We start from the raw sequence: 14,568 nt of genomic DNA on the forward strand, positions 1-14,568 counted from the left end.
GTTGATAGTGCTGCTATAAACATGGGCGTGCATGTGTCCCTTCGAAACAGCACACCTGTATCCCGTGGATAAATGCCTAGTAGTGCAATTGCTGGATTGTAGGGTAGTTCTATTTTTAGTTTTTTGAGGAACCTCCATACTGTTTTCCAGAGTGGCTGCACCAGCTTGCATTCCCATAAATTTGTGTCGTTTTAAGCCAATAAGTTTGTGGTAATTCATGATAGCAGCAGGAGGAAACTAGCATACTAGCCCTGCTGCTAGGTAGCATAACCTGTTCTCCCAGGGGAGTAAGGTCTGTGACATTGGGGAGTGGGGAATCAAAGACTTCTGGGAAGCCCCTGCAGCCAGACTGACCCAGGTTCCTATTATAGTTGATTTATTACCTATCTCACCATGAACATATATCTAAGCAACAATACATGATTAATAATGCATTATTTAGAGGGTTGCTAAGAATTAAATAGAATAATATTTATATTACCTACTATGACCTAATTAGCTACTTTTTAAAAAACAAGTCATATCTCCTTGTGGGTTTACACACATTCGTTCTTCCATTCATTCAACAGGTGTCACTGAACACCAAGTAGTGCCTGGAACCCATACACACAGTGAGCCTGTCTGCTACAAGCTCCAAGCATTTCTCATCTAAGCTGCCACCGAGCTTCCAATCAGTCCAATACTCAACCTTACTGCTCCATCCTAAATGCAGGCTCTTACACTTGCCCACTCCCAAGGTCTCATAACTCCTCGATGGGCTCATCCTGTCAGCACCACCCTTTACCCTCCCGGACATTGTTTTTTCAGCTTCCAGGAGCAGTCTCATCTCTGCCTTTACCCAGTTGTACCTATCCAACTGTGCTGTACTCCCTAGACCTGCGGAGCTCCCCAACTCCACAGGATCCATCCGGATTTCCTAATTTCAAAGCTCCCCACCCCCACCTTACTTCTAACCTCCAGGTCTGAAATGCTGAGCTCTCCCTCCATAATGTCTAGGCCTACTGGCCCTCCCTAGGAAAAGGTTTGTCCAGGATGATTTTTCTTATATCTGCAGTCCAGATTCATGCAGCTTTTACCTAGTCGAGGTCCAAGGTTCTCTTTCCTCAGAGCCTATAGCACTTTCTCTAAACCCTGAGCTGCCTCTCTAGAATAGGATTAAGAACCTAAATATTAACACAAGGAAAAATTGCTTTCTGTCCTTTGGGTGGTGTTAACTGGGTGGAATGGGGGAACAGTCTAGCCAAGTGACGGCACTGTGGGCAGACAGACAAGAAATCTGGGTTCTCTAGAGTCTTGCCTTGGATCCACAATGGGTGACACTGGGCAAATCTCTGCCCTCTCTAGGCCTGTCTCTCTAGCTTGTCTGTGCACTGAAGGTCCAGTGTTCTGTAAGGCTATACTTGAGCTTTGAGATTCTAGGCAGCTACCCCGGCTATGGCACACAATGGCCACAAGAGGGCGCACACCCTCTTCAGCTCAGAAGTTTGTAGCCTAACCAAACAAGTAAGCTTCAAAAAAGAACACAAAGCTTCTAAGTGAAAAGGAGTTTACCCGAGGCATGCTACAAAATGGCAACAGAGTAGGAACTGGAGAAGGGCATTTGAACTGCCACCCTAAGGGGAAGTCAGGAGCCCCAAGACCAGAAGAGGTGTTAAGGAGAGGGCTGGTAAGTAGCAAAGGAGGAAAGGCTAAGAATATGCTTTAGAGATTTTGATCACTTTGAGGGGATGGGAGAACAGCGGGTCCTTAGGGGGGAGCTATGGAATGAACACATTGCCCCAAAAGGACTGGGGTGGGAGTTGCAGAACAAAACTTGAGAAATTTAGGGAAAGTGCAGATTAACTTGTCTTCTTTCCCTTCTCCAGCATAGAACAAAAGGTAGAGAAATTGCAGGAGTTATTATAGCACTTGGGGAAGCTCCTCCTCCATGGTGGAAGGCACAGCAAATAGGCAAGAATCACCTGACATCCTTTTCTCTCTTTTTTGCCTTCCAATGATTAGTTTCAGGCCCCAGGAAAAACAAAGACCAACATATAGGCAGTTAGTTGGGGTTCAAAGGGTTAATCTCCAAGAATTCATTCTCTGACATCAGCCACAGCCCTTCTTTCACAACTGCACCCCCCCCACTACCCCCACTTGTCCTCTCCTTGGGCCCCAGGTTGGCAGCCTCCTTGAATTCCTTCTTTGCTGTAATTCACTAGGACCTTAGGACCTAGGCTCAGAGCCAGTTCCCTGCTCCCACCTCAGGTCCCAGGGGTCTAGGGCTTGCTCTAAGGGAGGAAGGAAAGCAGCCTTCCCCTCTATCTCTGCCCCTCATAGGATGTGGGGCTTAGGACCAAAGAGCCTCTGTCTTTCCCTGCCACACCCCCACACTCCCATTGTAACCCAGACAAGGAGATTTCTTGTGTCTCAGCCTCTGGCAGGCATCCTTGTGACCAAATGGTAGAAGGTCTGGGGCAGGATGGGGGAAGGGAAATCACAGGATCAGAGAAGACACCTCCCCTCTTTGGAAATTATATACACCCCCAGAGCTCTTCAAGCTTCTTCTCCCTCTGATTCCCATCAGCAATGGGGAGAGAGGGGGGTAGATGGGGGACTCATCTGCATATAAAAGGCCAGAGGCCCTGAAGAAGTGGAAGTGGAAACTGAGAAGGTGTGGAGACACAAAGGCTAAACCTCCTGGCAGACAGATTTGGAGCCAGAATACAAAAATGGGGGCAACCCAGGGAAGGGGTAAGACAGGGGACTGGCAGGGCAGGCCAAACAAACTTTTGAGAGCCGTGGGTAGAGGCCCCTGAATTTCCCTCCCTAAAAGCACAGATGTAGGAATACTGGCATCAGATAGGGATGCGGTCACAGAGGAAGTGAGACCCCCTAGAACAAAATGAGAACACCCAATTTAAAAAGTAAGAACCTTTCTGAAAAGGAACACAAACATCTGACAGTGAGAAGCTTTCCTACCAGGAGGGGTGATATGATCCCCCTAGCAAGAAGTAACGGTATGGAGAATAAATGGTGTGGTCTCACTTAGCAGCAGGGGCTCAGACAACCCTATACTGCCCTATCACCACTAAGAGACTGGTACAGAGGAAAGTCTATTCCATCCTGGCAGGAAATGACATCACTCACCAGACAGGAAGGGATGGTTCTACCAACCCCAGAGGCTTCTAGGAGGGCCAATCCATGGAAGGTTGGCCCTGAATGTCCATGTCCCTCCACAATTCTCCATCCTGGCCAAGAGGAGGGCCAAGACTCCTAGATGTTGGGTGAGGTAATTACACCCCCATCTCTTCATCAGTGATCTCCTATGGGTCCTAAATCCCTCAAATCCTTATGTAGTTGCAGGGGGAAGGGGAAGAGATACTATCACACCAGAAGCTACAGGTCAAGCCTCTAGAGTCATTGTATCTATGTAAATAGCTCTAGGGTCCCAATAATTGAAGGATAAAAGCAGAGCCTCCTTAGGGGCCAGAAGGATGGTAAGGCCAGGTTTCCACGGTAACTGGATTTCAATGCAGCCTCCTCCTAGACCCAGAATAAGGGAGAATAAATTTCTAGGGAGACCAGGACCTAGTGATGAAAGAGTTATAGAAATATGAAAGGACGGGAAAGTTATTACAAGAAGGTCACATCATCCTGGCACTGCCCCCAATACCAGTGGGCCTCAAAGCCAAGCTTAACACTTTCATCCTCTAGTGGTTCAGGAGGTCCACCTTGGAGCCCCTCCCCTGGGGGCTTCCATACAGCCCTCAAGTTCCCTAGCCTGGTGGCTGTCAGGTCCACCTCAGTCCTGGCCCTGTCCCCACTGGGTATAACCTTTGCCCAGTCCATCTCAGGACGGGGAGCCCCAGGGGGGCCCTGTTCATCCATCTCGCTGGGGGCCACCGTGTCTAGGAAACTGCCGATGGAGACACTGTCCAGCCGGTCAGTGGAGCTGGTGTCTGGCAGGCTGTCCCAGCTGCCTCGCCTTGAGCGGCCTGGACTCCCGCCTGTCAGACTATATTGGCTGCTGGTGAGGCTGCTGCAGTGGCTGGTCAATGTCCCCCGCTCCTCCAACAGCCAGCGCACAGCCTCGATGCCCTCATTCAAAGTCACCAGCTGCTGCAGGATCTTCACATCGATGGCTCGCAGGTAAGCCTGGGGGAGTAGGAGAAGGAATCAGTCTGAGCTTCAGAGCCATGGGTTTCCCAAATGTTTCTAGAGACCCCACTTTGTGGTCCAACCAACCATGCCTCAATTTTAAGAAGCATGGGAATGGAAGTATGGTTGATTTAGAGTGTGGGCTTTAGAAGCAGACAGATTGCAGTTGTTGTTTTTAAAATTTTTTTTAACGTTTATTTATTATTGAGAGACAGAGCGTGAGCGGGGGAGGGGCAGAGAGAGAGAGGGAGACACAGAATCAGAAGCAGGCTCCAGGCTCCGAGCTGTCAGCACAGAGCCCGATGCGGGGCTCGAACTCATGAACCGTGGGATCATGACCTGAGCCGAAGTCGGACGCTCAACAGACTGAGCCACCCAGGCGCCGCAGATTGCAGTTTAAAATCTCAGTTCTGGGGGCACCTGGGTAGCTCAGTCGGTTAAGCATCCGACTTCATGATCACACAGTTCATGAGTTCAATCCCCGCATCAGGCTCTGTGCTGACAGCTCAGAGCCTGGAGCCTGCTTCAGATTCTGTGTCTCCCTCTCTCTCTGTCCCTCCCCCATTCACACTCTGTCTCTCTCTTTCTCTTTCAAAAATAAACGTTAAAAAAAAATTTAAGTATTCAACACGGTGCGTGACAGAGTTAGGTCTCAGTAAATGTTTAGTATCGAAATCCGATCCCACTGAGATTTGAACTTCATAGAATAGGGCATTAACTATTGAACCAGTCCAGAATCAAAGAATAACCTGATAGGGAGTCTGGTGTTAATTAGGAAGTAGACTGAGCCAAAAGGAGGCAGGAGCTGGGGAATAAAGAGGGAGCTCACCTGGCCCCACAGTCCCTTCAGGGTGTGGGTAGCAGTTGTTCAAAGGGTCAGAATCCTGTTGGCTACAGATGCAGGGCTTCTCTTCACCACACACTAGTCTAGGGTGTCTGTACTGGGAGTGAATCTGACTTACCAGGTAATCTTTAGGTCCCTCCCACCTCAGATCCCCTAAGTTATCTTCCGCAAATACCAATCTGAATCTGTCCCTCCCCTGCTCAAGAAACTTTCTGGGCTTTGCACAACTCTTAGAGAATAAAATCTAAATATTTTAGCAGCAGGCATTCAAAAGCTGTCATAATACATCCCGTGCCTGTCTCTCCAGCTTCATTTTTAGCATACTTCCCTGAAAGCCCCCCAGTCCTGTCACACATGACTTCCTGATTTCATATTTATTTAACTTTCCTTTTAGGCAAAGTAATGGATGCACATAGATTAAAGACGCAAAGAGTTCTGTGAGATTTATCATGAAAGTAACAGTCCCCCATCCTAATCCTAAATCTTTCTTCCCAGAAACAACCATTATTCATTTTTTATCTGCTTATTTTGGTACTTAGATTCTAATCTCCAAATAACATTCCACTTACTGACTTGTAAGTTTTAGGTGTTTTCTATTGCCCTCCCATACGATAGAAGGTTAAGGATTTAACTTTTTCATCCTACTCCTCGATCCTCTGCCATACAGACAACTTTCTCTCTGTATTCCAACATACGCGATAAAATGAATTATTCAGTATTTACCTTATTAGGATTTGGAAATGCTATTCGCGGCTAAGTTGTACAGTTTACTATGGCTACTTTTCATTTCTTACTTCATGTTTTCCTTAGAATAATAATATTGTGGGGCGCCTGGGTGGCGCAGTCGGTTAAGCGTCCGACTTCAGCCAGGTCACGATCTTGCGGTGCGTGAGTTCGAGCCCCGCATCAGGCTCTGGGCTGATGGCTCAGAGCCTGGAGCCTGTTTCCGATTCTGTGTCTCCCTCTCTCTCTGCCCCTCCCCCATTCATGCTCTGTCTCTCTCTGTCCCAAAAATAAATAAAAACGTTGAAAAAAAATTAAAAAAAAAGAATAATAATATTGTAATTATGCCTTAGAATAATAATAAATGATATGTATCATCTTACGTAATTATTACGTTATCATATTATTACTACTACATACACTACTACTACTCTTTTGCTTAGTTTGCTATATAATCATCAGTAAGTCAGCCTCAAACCCTCTCCCAATTGTCTGAATTTTCCTCTCAAGGCTTTTAAACATATCACATCTTCCATCTATTCCATGTTCTTAGAGACAGCTCTTCAGGAGCCTTCTTTTTTATATATAAAATTTCTAATATTTATTATTTAAAAAAAACTTTTAATGTTTATTTATTTTTGAAAGAGAGAGACAGCGTGTGAGTGGAGGAGGGGCAGAGAGAGAGGGAGAGACAGAATCTGAAGCTCAAACCCATGAACTGTGAGATGATGACCCGGCTGAAGTTGGATGTTTAACGTACTGAGCCACTAGGAAGCCCTTATCTATTTATTTTTGAGAAAGAGAGAGCACAAGCAAGTAGGGTAGGGGCAGAGAGAGAGGGAGACAGAGAATCCCAAGTGGGGATGGAATTCATGCACCATGAGATCATGACCTGAGCTGCCCAGGCGCCCCAGGAGCCATCTGATCTGCCCCAATCTGTACCTGCTGCACAACTATCCTCCAGGGATCCCCCTTCACTCTCATCCTATGGACTCCCTTTGCCTCTTTCCTGAGTTGGATCCCTTGTTTCCTGATCCTATGTCTTCTTCTTTCTTGATTCACTCCTTTATTGTGTTTGTGGTGCTTTTCCTTCAGTAGCTTCCTGCAACAGTCTACATAGGAGGTTCATTTGTTGAAGCTTCACATGTTTAAAATGCTGTTATCCTCCCTTCCCCTCATAGACAGTTGATGGGTATAGAATTCCAGGTTGAAAATAAATTTTCCTCAGGATTTAAGGCATTGTTCCATTGTCTTTTAGTTTCCAGTGTTAAACTTAAAAGTATGATGCCATTATGATTCCTGATTTTATGTATCCGTCTTCCTTTTCTATCTGGAAGTTTTTAGGATCTTCTCTTTGTTCCCAATATACTTTTTTTAATTTTTATTTGTTGTTTTTATTTATTGATTTTGAAAGAAAGAGAGTATGAGCAAGGGAGGGGCAGAGAGATAGGGAGAGAGAGAATCCCAAGTAGGCTCTGTGCTAGCAAAGTGGGGCTTGATCCCATGAACTGTGAGATCATGACCTGAGCTGAAATCAAGAGTTGTACGCTTAACCAACTGAGCCACCCAGGCACCCTGTTCCCAGTGTTCTAAATTATCCCAATAATTTGCCATGGCGTGGGTCTAATTTCATACATTGAATTGGCCACTTGATGGGTCCTTTTAATCTGGAGGCTCATATCCTTCAGTTCTGAGAGATTTTCTTTATTTCTTTCTTGATTTCTCTTCCACTATTTCTATGATCTTTCTGGAAATCCTATTATTTGAATAGAGGGTGTCCTGGACGGATCCTCTTTTTTTTTTTTTTTATCTTCTTCCATCTTTTTCTATATTTGTTCTAGTTTCTGAAATATTTCAACATTATCAACCCTTCTACTGAGTTTTTCATATTTTCCTATCATGTTTTTATTTCTAAGAGTTGTTCTAGTTCTCTGAATGTTTTCCTGTTTATAGCTTCCTGATATGGCTGCAATATTATCTTATCTTTTTAGGGATATAGTTAATGATTTTTTTATAAGTTCTCATCTTCCAATATTATCTCCATTTCATTCAAGTTGTTTTTTTCTGTTTATCTACATCTGCACAGTTACAGGGTCTCATCAGGTGTCTTACAGTGTTTAGTAGCTGCTCATACTTCAGAGTGGTCTCTAAAAAGTTGGTTGCAAACTGGCAATTATCTGGCTGGGCTATTTGGGTTAGCCCTGAGTCAGTATCTCTTATGGTTACTTTCTCTCAGGTTCACCATATTCACCATATTATACCCATCTTGAGAATATAAGGAAAGCTGCCAAATAGGGGGAAATGCTAGAAGGGTATATCATAACATTTAATACATTTTTACTTAATCCCTCTTGCCTTCAACTTTGTTGTCTCTCAATCTGGAGACTTTTGGTTCTAGGTGTTTTTTTTTTTAATATCAATTTATAAATGTTTATTGAATTATTCAGTAAATGATTGTTTTACATCTAGAATGATAAACCAGAATATAACCAAGTATTTGTACACTGAGAAAAATATAGGCACTGGAATTAAACAGATCTGGATTCAAACTCCAGTTATGCCATTAATGAACCATATGATTTTGGAATTTTTATTCCCCTTTAAACCTTCATTTCTTCATTGTAAAATGAGGATACTATTTTTTTAAATTTTTATTTAGTTAATTAATTAACTTATTTATTTATTTTTAATTAAAAAGTCTCCACACCCAACATGGGGCTTGAACTCACAACCCTGAGATTAAGAGTCACATGCCCTACCAACTGAGCCAGCCAGGTGCACCGAGGACACTACCTAATTAAAAAGTTCATTTTAAAAAACGGAAGGGTGTCCCTAGGTGGCTCAGTTAGTTAAGCGTCTGACTCTTGATTTCAGCCCAGGTCATGATCTCATGGTTCATGAGATGGCCCTGTGTTGGGCTCTGTGCTGAGCATAGAGCCTGATTGGGATTTTTCTCTTCCTCTCTCTCTGCCCCTCCCCCTCTTGCTCTCTCTCCTTCATTATAAATAAATAAACATTTAAAAAATAAAAATAAATGGAAGGAATGCATTAACATGCACAAGCTACTGCCTGACAAGTATTAGTTCATAAATGGTAGCTATTTAACTTTACATATTACTATGGTAAACCTAATTACCATGGCATAAGCACAGAACAAAATTCTGTACCTGAAATTATTTGTGACTTTGGAATAATATCACAACTCTAATTCCATGAAACAGATGGTTATTTGGTTCCTGAGTTGTCTAATGATTACAAAGATAATGGAGAAACTGTCCCTACTTAACAGAAACTTGCAGTTTCAATAAAGAGATATGAACAGGGGCAACTGGGTGGCTCAATTGGTTAAGCATCCAACTTCTGCTCAGGTCATGATCTTGCAGTCTGTGAGTTCGAACCTCACATCGGGCTCTGTGCTGACAGCTCAGAGCCTGGAGCGTGCTTCAGCTTCTGTGTCTCCCTCTCTCTCTGCCCCTCCCCTGCAGAGGAGGGGCAGACATGCTCTGTCTCTCTCTGTCTCTCAAAAATAAATAAACATTAAAAAAAATTTTTTAAAATAAAGAGATATAAACATGAACAACTGAAATGCCACAGACTATACAGATTATTAATGACATATGATAAAGAAGATTATCTTCAATTGTTTCATACTGGGGACAAATAAGTTAACAGTGAAACCAACAGCCCTAGTCCAAAACCAAACTAGATGTATTAAATAAAACTTCTCATACTAAAAATGCTTCTCCTGCTATAATTCCTCCTTTCTTCCTTTCTTCTCTCCTTCCTTCCCCTTCTTCCCTTCCTTCTGTACTATTCTCTTCCAAAACTTACATCTCCAATCTTCTGTTAGGATAAAGAAGTGGCTGGCACCTGGTTGCCCAGTTAGGGAGGAGATCTTAGAATATGATTCTTTTTTTTAATTTTTATTAAAAATTTTTTTTAATGTTTATTTATTTTTGAGAGAGACGGAGACAGAATGTGAGTGGGTTGGGGCAGAGAGAGAGGGAGACACAGAATCTGAAGAAGGCTCCAGGCCGTCAGCACAGAGCCCGACGCAGGACTCAAACTCAACGAGCTGTGAGATCATGACCTGAGCCGAAGTCGGCCGCTCAACCGACTGAGCCGCCCAGGCGCCCCATCTTAGAATATGATTCTTAAACAGACATTCACAAACCCTTCTGTTTTCAGCTTCACTTGTGCCCCCCAGTTCTAGAAATACCCAGTGCTTCCAACTCCTGTGACCTTTGAGGGTTTCTGCAGCGCAAAATATGTTGCTTTTCAGCTTTCCTTGCTGCTAGCTTGAAATTCAGCTTTTTTTTCAGGTCTACTAAGTTACAAGTCTTCCTTCTGCTCTTTAGCTTCCAAAATTTTATTCCTATCATCTTCTCTCCTATTTTTGTTGTCATAATGGTTTCATGGCCTTTAAAATAATCCTTCTTTTGGCTTTTTAGTGAAGTTTCAGAAGGAAATGAAGGTAAATGCATGTGTTCAATCTGCCATCTTGAATTGGAATTCCCACTGACTTTATTCATTTTTCAAGCCCCAGCCTCAAATGCCACTTCCTCTAGGAAGTCTTTCCTGCTCTTCCTCCCGATGTAATTAATCCATTCAGTTATGAAACAATATTTACTGGGTGTTTCTTATAGGCATTGCATTGTGTTAAAGGAAGAAAAGACACCATTTCTTAGCTTCAGGGAGTTCACAATCTATGGGTAAGATAAGACAATGACACAAGCACTAAAAATTCAATGTAGTAAATGCTAGGGGAAACAACTGCTATATAGAGGGCCACAGGTACCTAGAGGGCCCTAACCCAACAAAGGGAGGTAAGAAAATGCTTCCTAGAATAAGGCACATCAGCCGAGTCATAAAGGTTAAGTAGGACTTAGCCAGACTAAGCGGTGGAGAGAGACATTCCAAACAGAGTAAACAGCATGTAACCCCTCCAATTCAAAGTGGCCTTTCCAGGGGTGCCTGGCTGGCTCAGTCAGTAGAGTGTATGACTCTTGATCTCAGGGTTGAGGGTTCAAACCCCATGATAGATGTAGACATTACTTAAAAATTAAATCATAAAAAAAAAAAAAGCAGCCTTTCCAGAGTACAAATCTGACCATGTCACTCCTTAATGAAAACTCTTCCAGGAAGCCCATGCTGTGTTCCAATAACACTTATGGTCCTGTACCAGAGTTATTAGTCTCTCTCCCTCCTTCCTGTGAATTCAGACTGTGAGCTCCCCGAGAGTAGGTCCTGCACAGTTCATTTATGGTGCTTAGCCTAGGTCATATTAGACTTTGTGATTCTATTGCCTTTACCATCCTTGGCCCCTCTGGAGGTCTCCAGGATTCAGGGGGTTGGGTTTTACCATGCTGATGAAAAATGAGTTCTGTGACAGTGGGATTCCCTGACTGTGACAGCATCACTCCCCAGAATAGAAAAAAGCAAGGCTTTTCTTGCCAGAAAAAGAAACACTCATTCCACACCATCTCTTTGGAAACAGAAAGGTATAAATAGCTCAGAGAGATGCAGCCTTAAAGGCCACCACAATCCAATTCTCTTCCCAGGGGGATTCAGGTTCCCCACTCCCCCACTTAACACATACATATTAGACTCTCGGCCCAGCCCTGGGGTCACAAGTATGGCTCCCTCATCACTCAATACAAATCAGGCCCTGGGGTAAAGCCTGGAGATTCCAGGCCCAGCTCCCTGGCCACAGATTGAGATTCTCAGACTATTCTTACTAGGACTATCTGGTCCCACAAGCTCCTGTCCTCTCATCTTCCAAGAGGCAGAAAAACTGAGGCCAAAAGAAAGTCAGGGCCCTGCTCAAGATCTCAAAATGATTCAGGAGCTGAGCCAGGACTTGAACCCAGGTCTTCTCCCCCTTTTTGCCTGAAGCTTTTTCTCAAGCTCCTCTGTGGGGGCTCTGTGGGGGCAGGTTGTCACAGCAACAGTTCTTTGGGTGGATTAAGTAGGGAAGGTTGCTATTGTTTTCCTTTCCCACATACCCCAGACTCTGGCTGGTTCACTCAAAGTGTGAGAGGGGGAGGGAACCAAGAGGAAAGGAGCCTAGAAGCAGGAATAACCTTGGCCTCAAGAGCAGGCCTGTCCCCTCCCTGCAGGATTGCTGGGAGAGGGACAGTTGAAGGACAGTGCTTAGAGGGCTTGGACCAGTAGTGCCCCCAGTTGCTCCAAGGGAAACCCCCTGCCCTGTCCCGTCCTCCCTAGGTGCAACCCAGTGGGCAGGGCAGAGTACGCAAATATATCAATGACACCTTGACCAAGGAGAGAGAAAGGAATGGGGTAGGTAGTGACCTTTCACTGTTTGGGCCCCCAAGCAAGCGCCCTCCTTTGTGCCTTTAATGGGCAGCCTAGGGTCCTAGACCAGGCTGGGTCAAGAATGCAGAGACCTGGGGCTCCTGGGTGGCTCAGTCAGTTAAGCTCCAATTTAGGCTCAGGTCATTACCAGGGTCTGGCTCTGTGCCCAACAGCTGGGGCTGGAGCCTGCTTCAGATTCTGCGTCTCCCTCTCTCTCTGCCCCTCCCCCACTCACACCCTGTCTCTCTCTCTCTCTCTCTCTCTCTCTCTCTCTCTCTCCAAAATAAACATTAAAAAATTTAAAAAACAGAATGCAGAGACCTGATCAGAAGTTAAATGCACCCCCTTAAAGTTTACAACCAGAAAATCTCCATCAAAGGCAGAAGAGTTCTGAGCCAGAGAGGAGGCATGGCTCCACCACGGAGCTCCTGAGTGAGCCCAGGCAAGCCCCTGGACACCTGCAAGCATGCTTCATCCTATGGAGGAATGATGACTGCTCTTCTCACTTCAATGACGTAAAATGTCTTTAAAGTGTCTGGCACAAAGCAGATCTCAACAGTAAAAATGTAAAGTGCAGGCAGATCATCTGGATTCAAAGCCTGGCTCTGCATTTTACTTTTTATATGACCTTGAGTAGTTATTTAACCTCTCTGTGCCTCAGTTTCTTTATCTATAAAAGATCACTTGCCAAATAGGGTTGCTGTGAGTATTAAGCGAATATTTTGTAAAGTGCTCAACATGATACCTGGCACCACTTTGTACAATGAGGCAAATTCGAGCCCCTCCCTCAGGTGGGCAGTCACAGCCCTGCCCTGAAGAATCTGGCACTCACCTCCAACCTTCAGGGCCAAGTGCACACATGGCATTCGAATCCTTCCCCCACGAGCCTTCCCTGATTACTCTGCCCACAAGGCTCTCCTCTCAGACTTGCAGGCTGTCTAGGAGCTCCCATGCCCTCCTTCTCTGCTCTCTCACAGCCCAGCCTGGCACAGAACTGGGCAGACAGTGGGGCTCCAGGAAAACCTATTAACTGACACACTCACCATGGCCTCCTGGTTCTAAGCCAGAGAGAATTCTTCGGTTCCCCAGAACTGGCTGCAAAGTGGTGGCAGGTGTGAATCACCCCCTTCACCGGAACTAGGGCCTTGGGGAGCCTAGGCAGCCCCAGGTGCCCTTCTGGCTCTGAATCTAGACCAGCAGCAACAGGGGAGGGGGAGGGTGCCTGTTTCCTTCTCTTCTCCCCAAGAAGTTACAGATAAAATATAAATATCCTTGGGGGGCTCGGAGATGATGGAGCCAATGCTGATGGTGCTGCTATTCTGACTGCTCAGGTTCTAGGAACTTACAAATATTTTAAATGGGGGTGGGAGAACATTGCAGGAAGGGAGGATGTCTTTAGTGGCCCTAGTCCAGGAGGTTTTCACCCAGATCTCTTCTGTGCTAAATCCTGTCATGAACACTGAGGCCTCAGAGGAGCAACCCAGTTTGCAGGAAGAGAAGAAACTGGTTGCCCTTTAATGGTGGCTAGGGGATAGATGGCACCTGGTGGAGGGGTGGGGTGGGGGAGATTTGGGCTGTGCTAGGTTCTCAGTGCTTCCCAATCCTCACCTCTCCCCACCCAATTATTTGGCAGTAAAAACTTCCTAGAGCCCATGCCTCCCACCTCAAGTCTTCAGGACCCATCAACACCCCACTTACCCTTGGGAGGGGCAATTAATGGACCCCAGGGTTTAAGGATTGATCTGGAAGGGACCCTGAGGAGTAAGATGGGGAATTTTAATGCTCTCCTCTCCTGTCCAACTCTGGGGGCATAAGTCTGTCCCTCAGCCCTAGCTGGGGATTCCATCCCCTGGCCCATGGAGCCCACACTCACCAGCTCCATCCTCAGCGCCATGATCTTGTCCCCCAGGCCGTGGCCCGTGTTGGGCGCCCCCGGGAGCAGCAGGGCGCCAGAGGTTCCTGGCTCCCATTCGCCTCGCAGCCCGCGGAGCAGCCCTTCAGGGGTCTTCCTGCCCACCTTGCCCTCCACGTCTCGAAGGTCAGGCGATTGGGACTCCGCAGTCCCCTCCATGCGGGCCTACCGCTTAAAAGTGCTGGGAGACCGGACGGCGGGATCTTGTTCCCAGGGGTCCTCCTTTCTCCGCGACTAGCGCCGAGCGGAACCGGTGGGTCCCCGCCCGCGCCGCGCGGGGGCGGTCGAAGGGCGCCGTAACACTCAGAAAAGCAGCGCAGAGCCGCGCGCGCGTGTGCGTGTGCGTGTGTATGTGTGTGTGTCGGTCGAGGGCTGTGCACACGTCTGAACGTCTGGCCCTGGAATGGGTGGGGCTCGGCGATTTGTACTTGGATTTGTACTTGAAGGGGCGCTAGGAGAGTTCAGTGCCTTCTGCCCACTCTTCCAACTAAATCTAGCCAGGTACACAGCAGGCGCCCTGTAAGTATTGCAGAACAAAGGCTAAATAAGCATCCTCAGGAATTTGGGAAATTAAGAGATCTGCAGAGGTTTTTGAAAGACTTCCTGGAGTAGAAGGGCTGGGTCTAAAACAGTG

General features: G+C 46.0%; 1 protein-coding gene across 1 annotated transcript; it reads right to left on the minus strand.

The window, feature by feature from the left end:
- Positions 1-107: 107 nt before the first annotated feature.
- LURAP1 (leucine rich adaptor protein 1) lies at positions 108-14,143 on the minus strand. The gene is made up of 2 exons (XM_047085806.1): positions 13,896-14,143; positions 108-4,137 (listed from the first exon to the last, which is right to left on the minus strand). The coding sequence occupies exons 1-2, from the start codon at positions 14,091-14,093 to the stop codon at positions 3,616-3,618; spliced, it is 720 nt and encodes a 239-aa protein (XP_046941762.1). The 5' UTR covers positions 14,094-14,143; the 3' UTR covers positions 108-3,615.
- Positions 14,144-14,568: the final 425 nt, after the last annotated feature.

Source organism: Lynx rufus, unplaced genomic scaffold, assembly GCF_022079265.1.
Source record: "Lynx rufus isolate CCGP_SWC_20201006 ecotype Redwood Valley unplaced genomic scaffold, mLynRuf1.p SCAF_2, whole genome shotgun sequence".
In the NCBI taxonomy this organism is placed as follows: domain Eukaryota; kingdom Metazoa; phylum Chordata; class Mammalia; order Carnivora; family Felidae; genus Lynx; species Lynx rufus.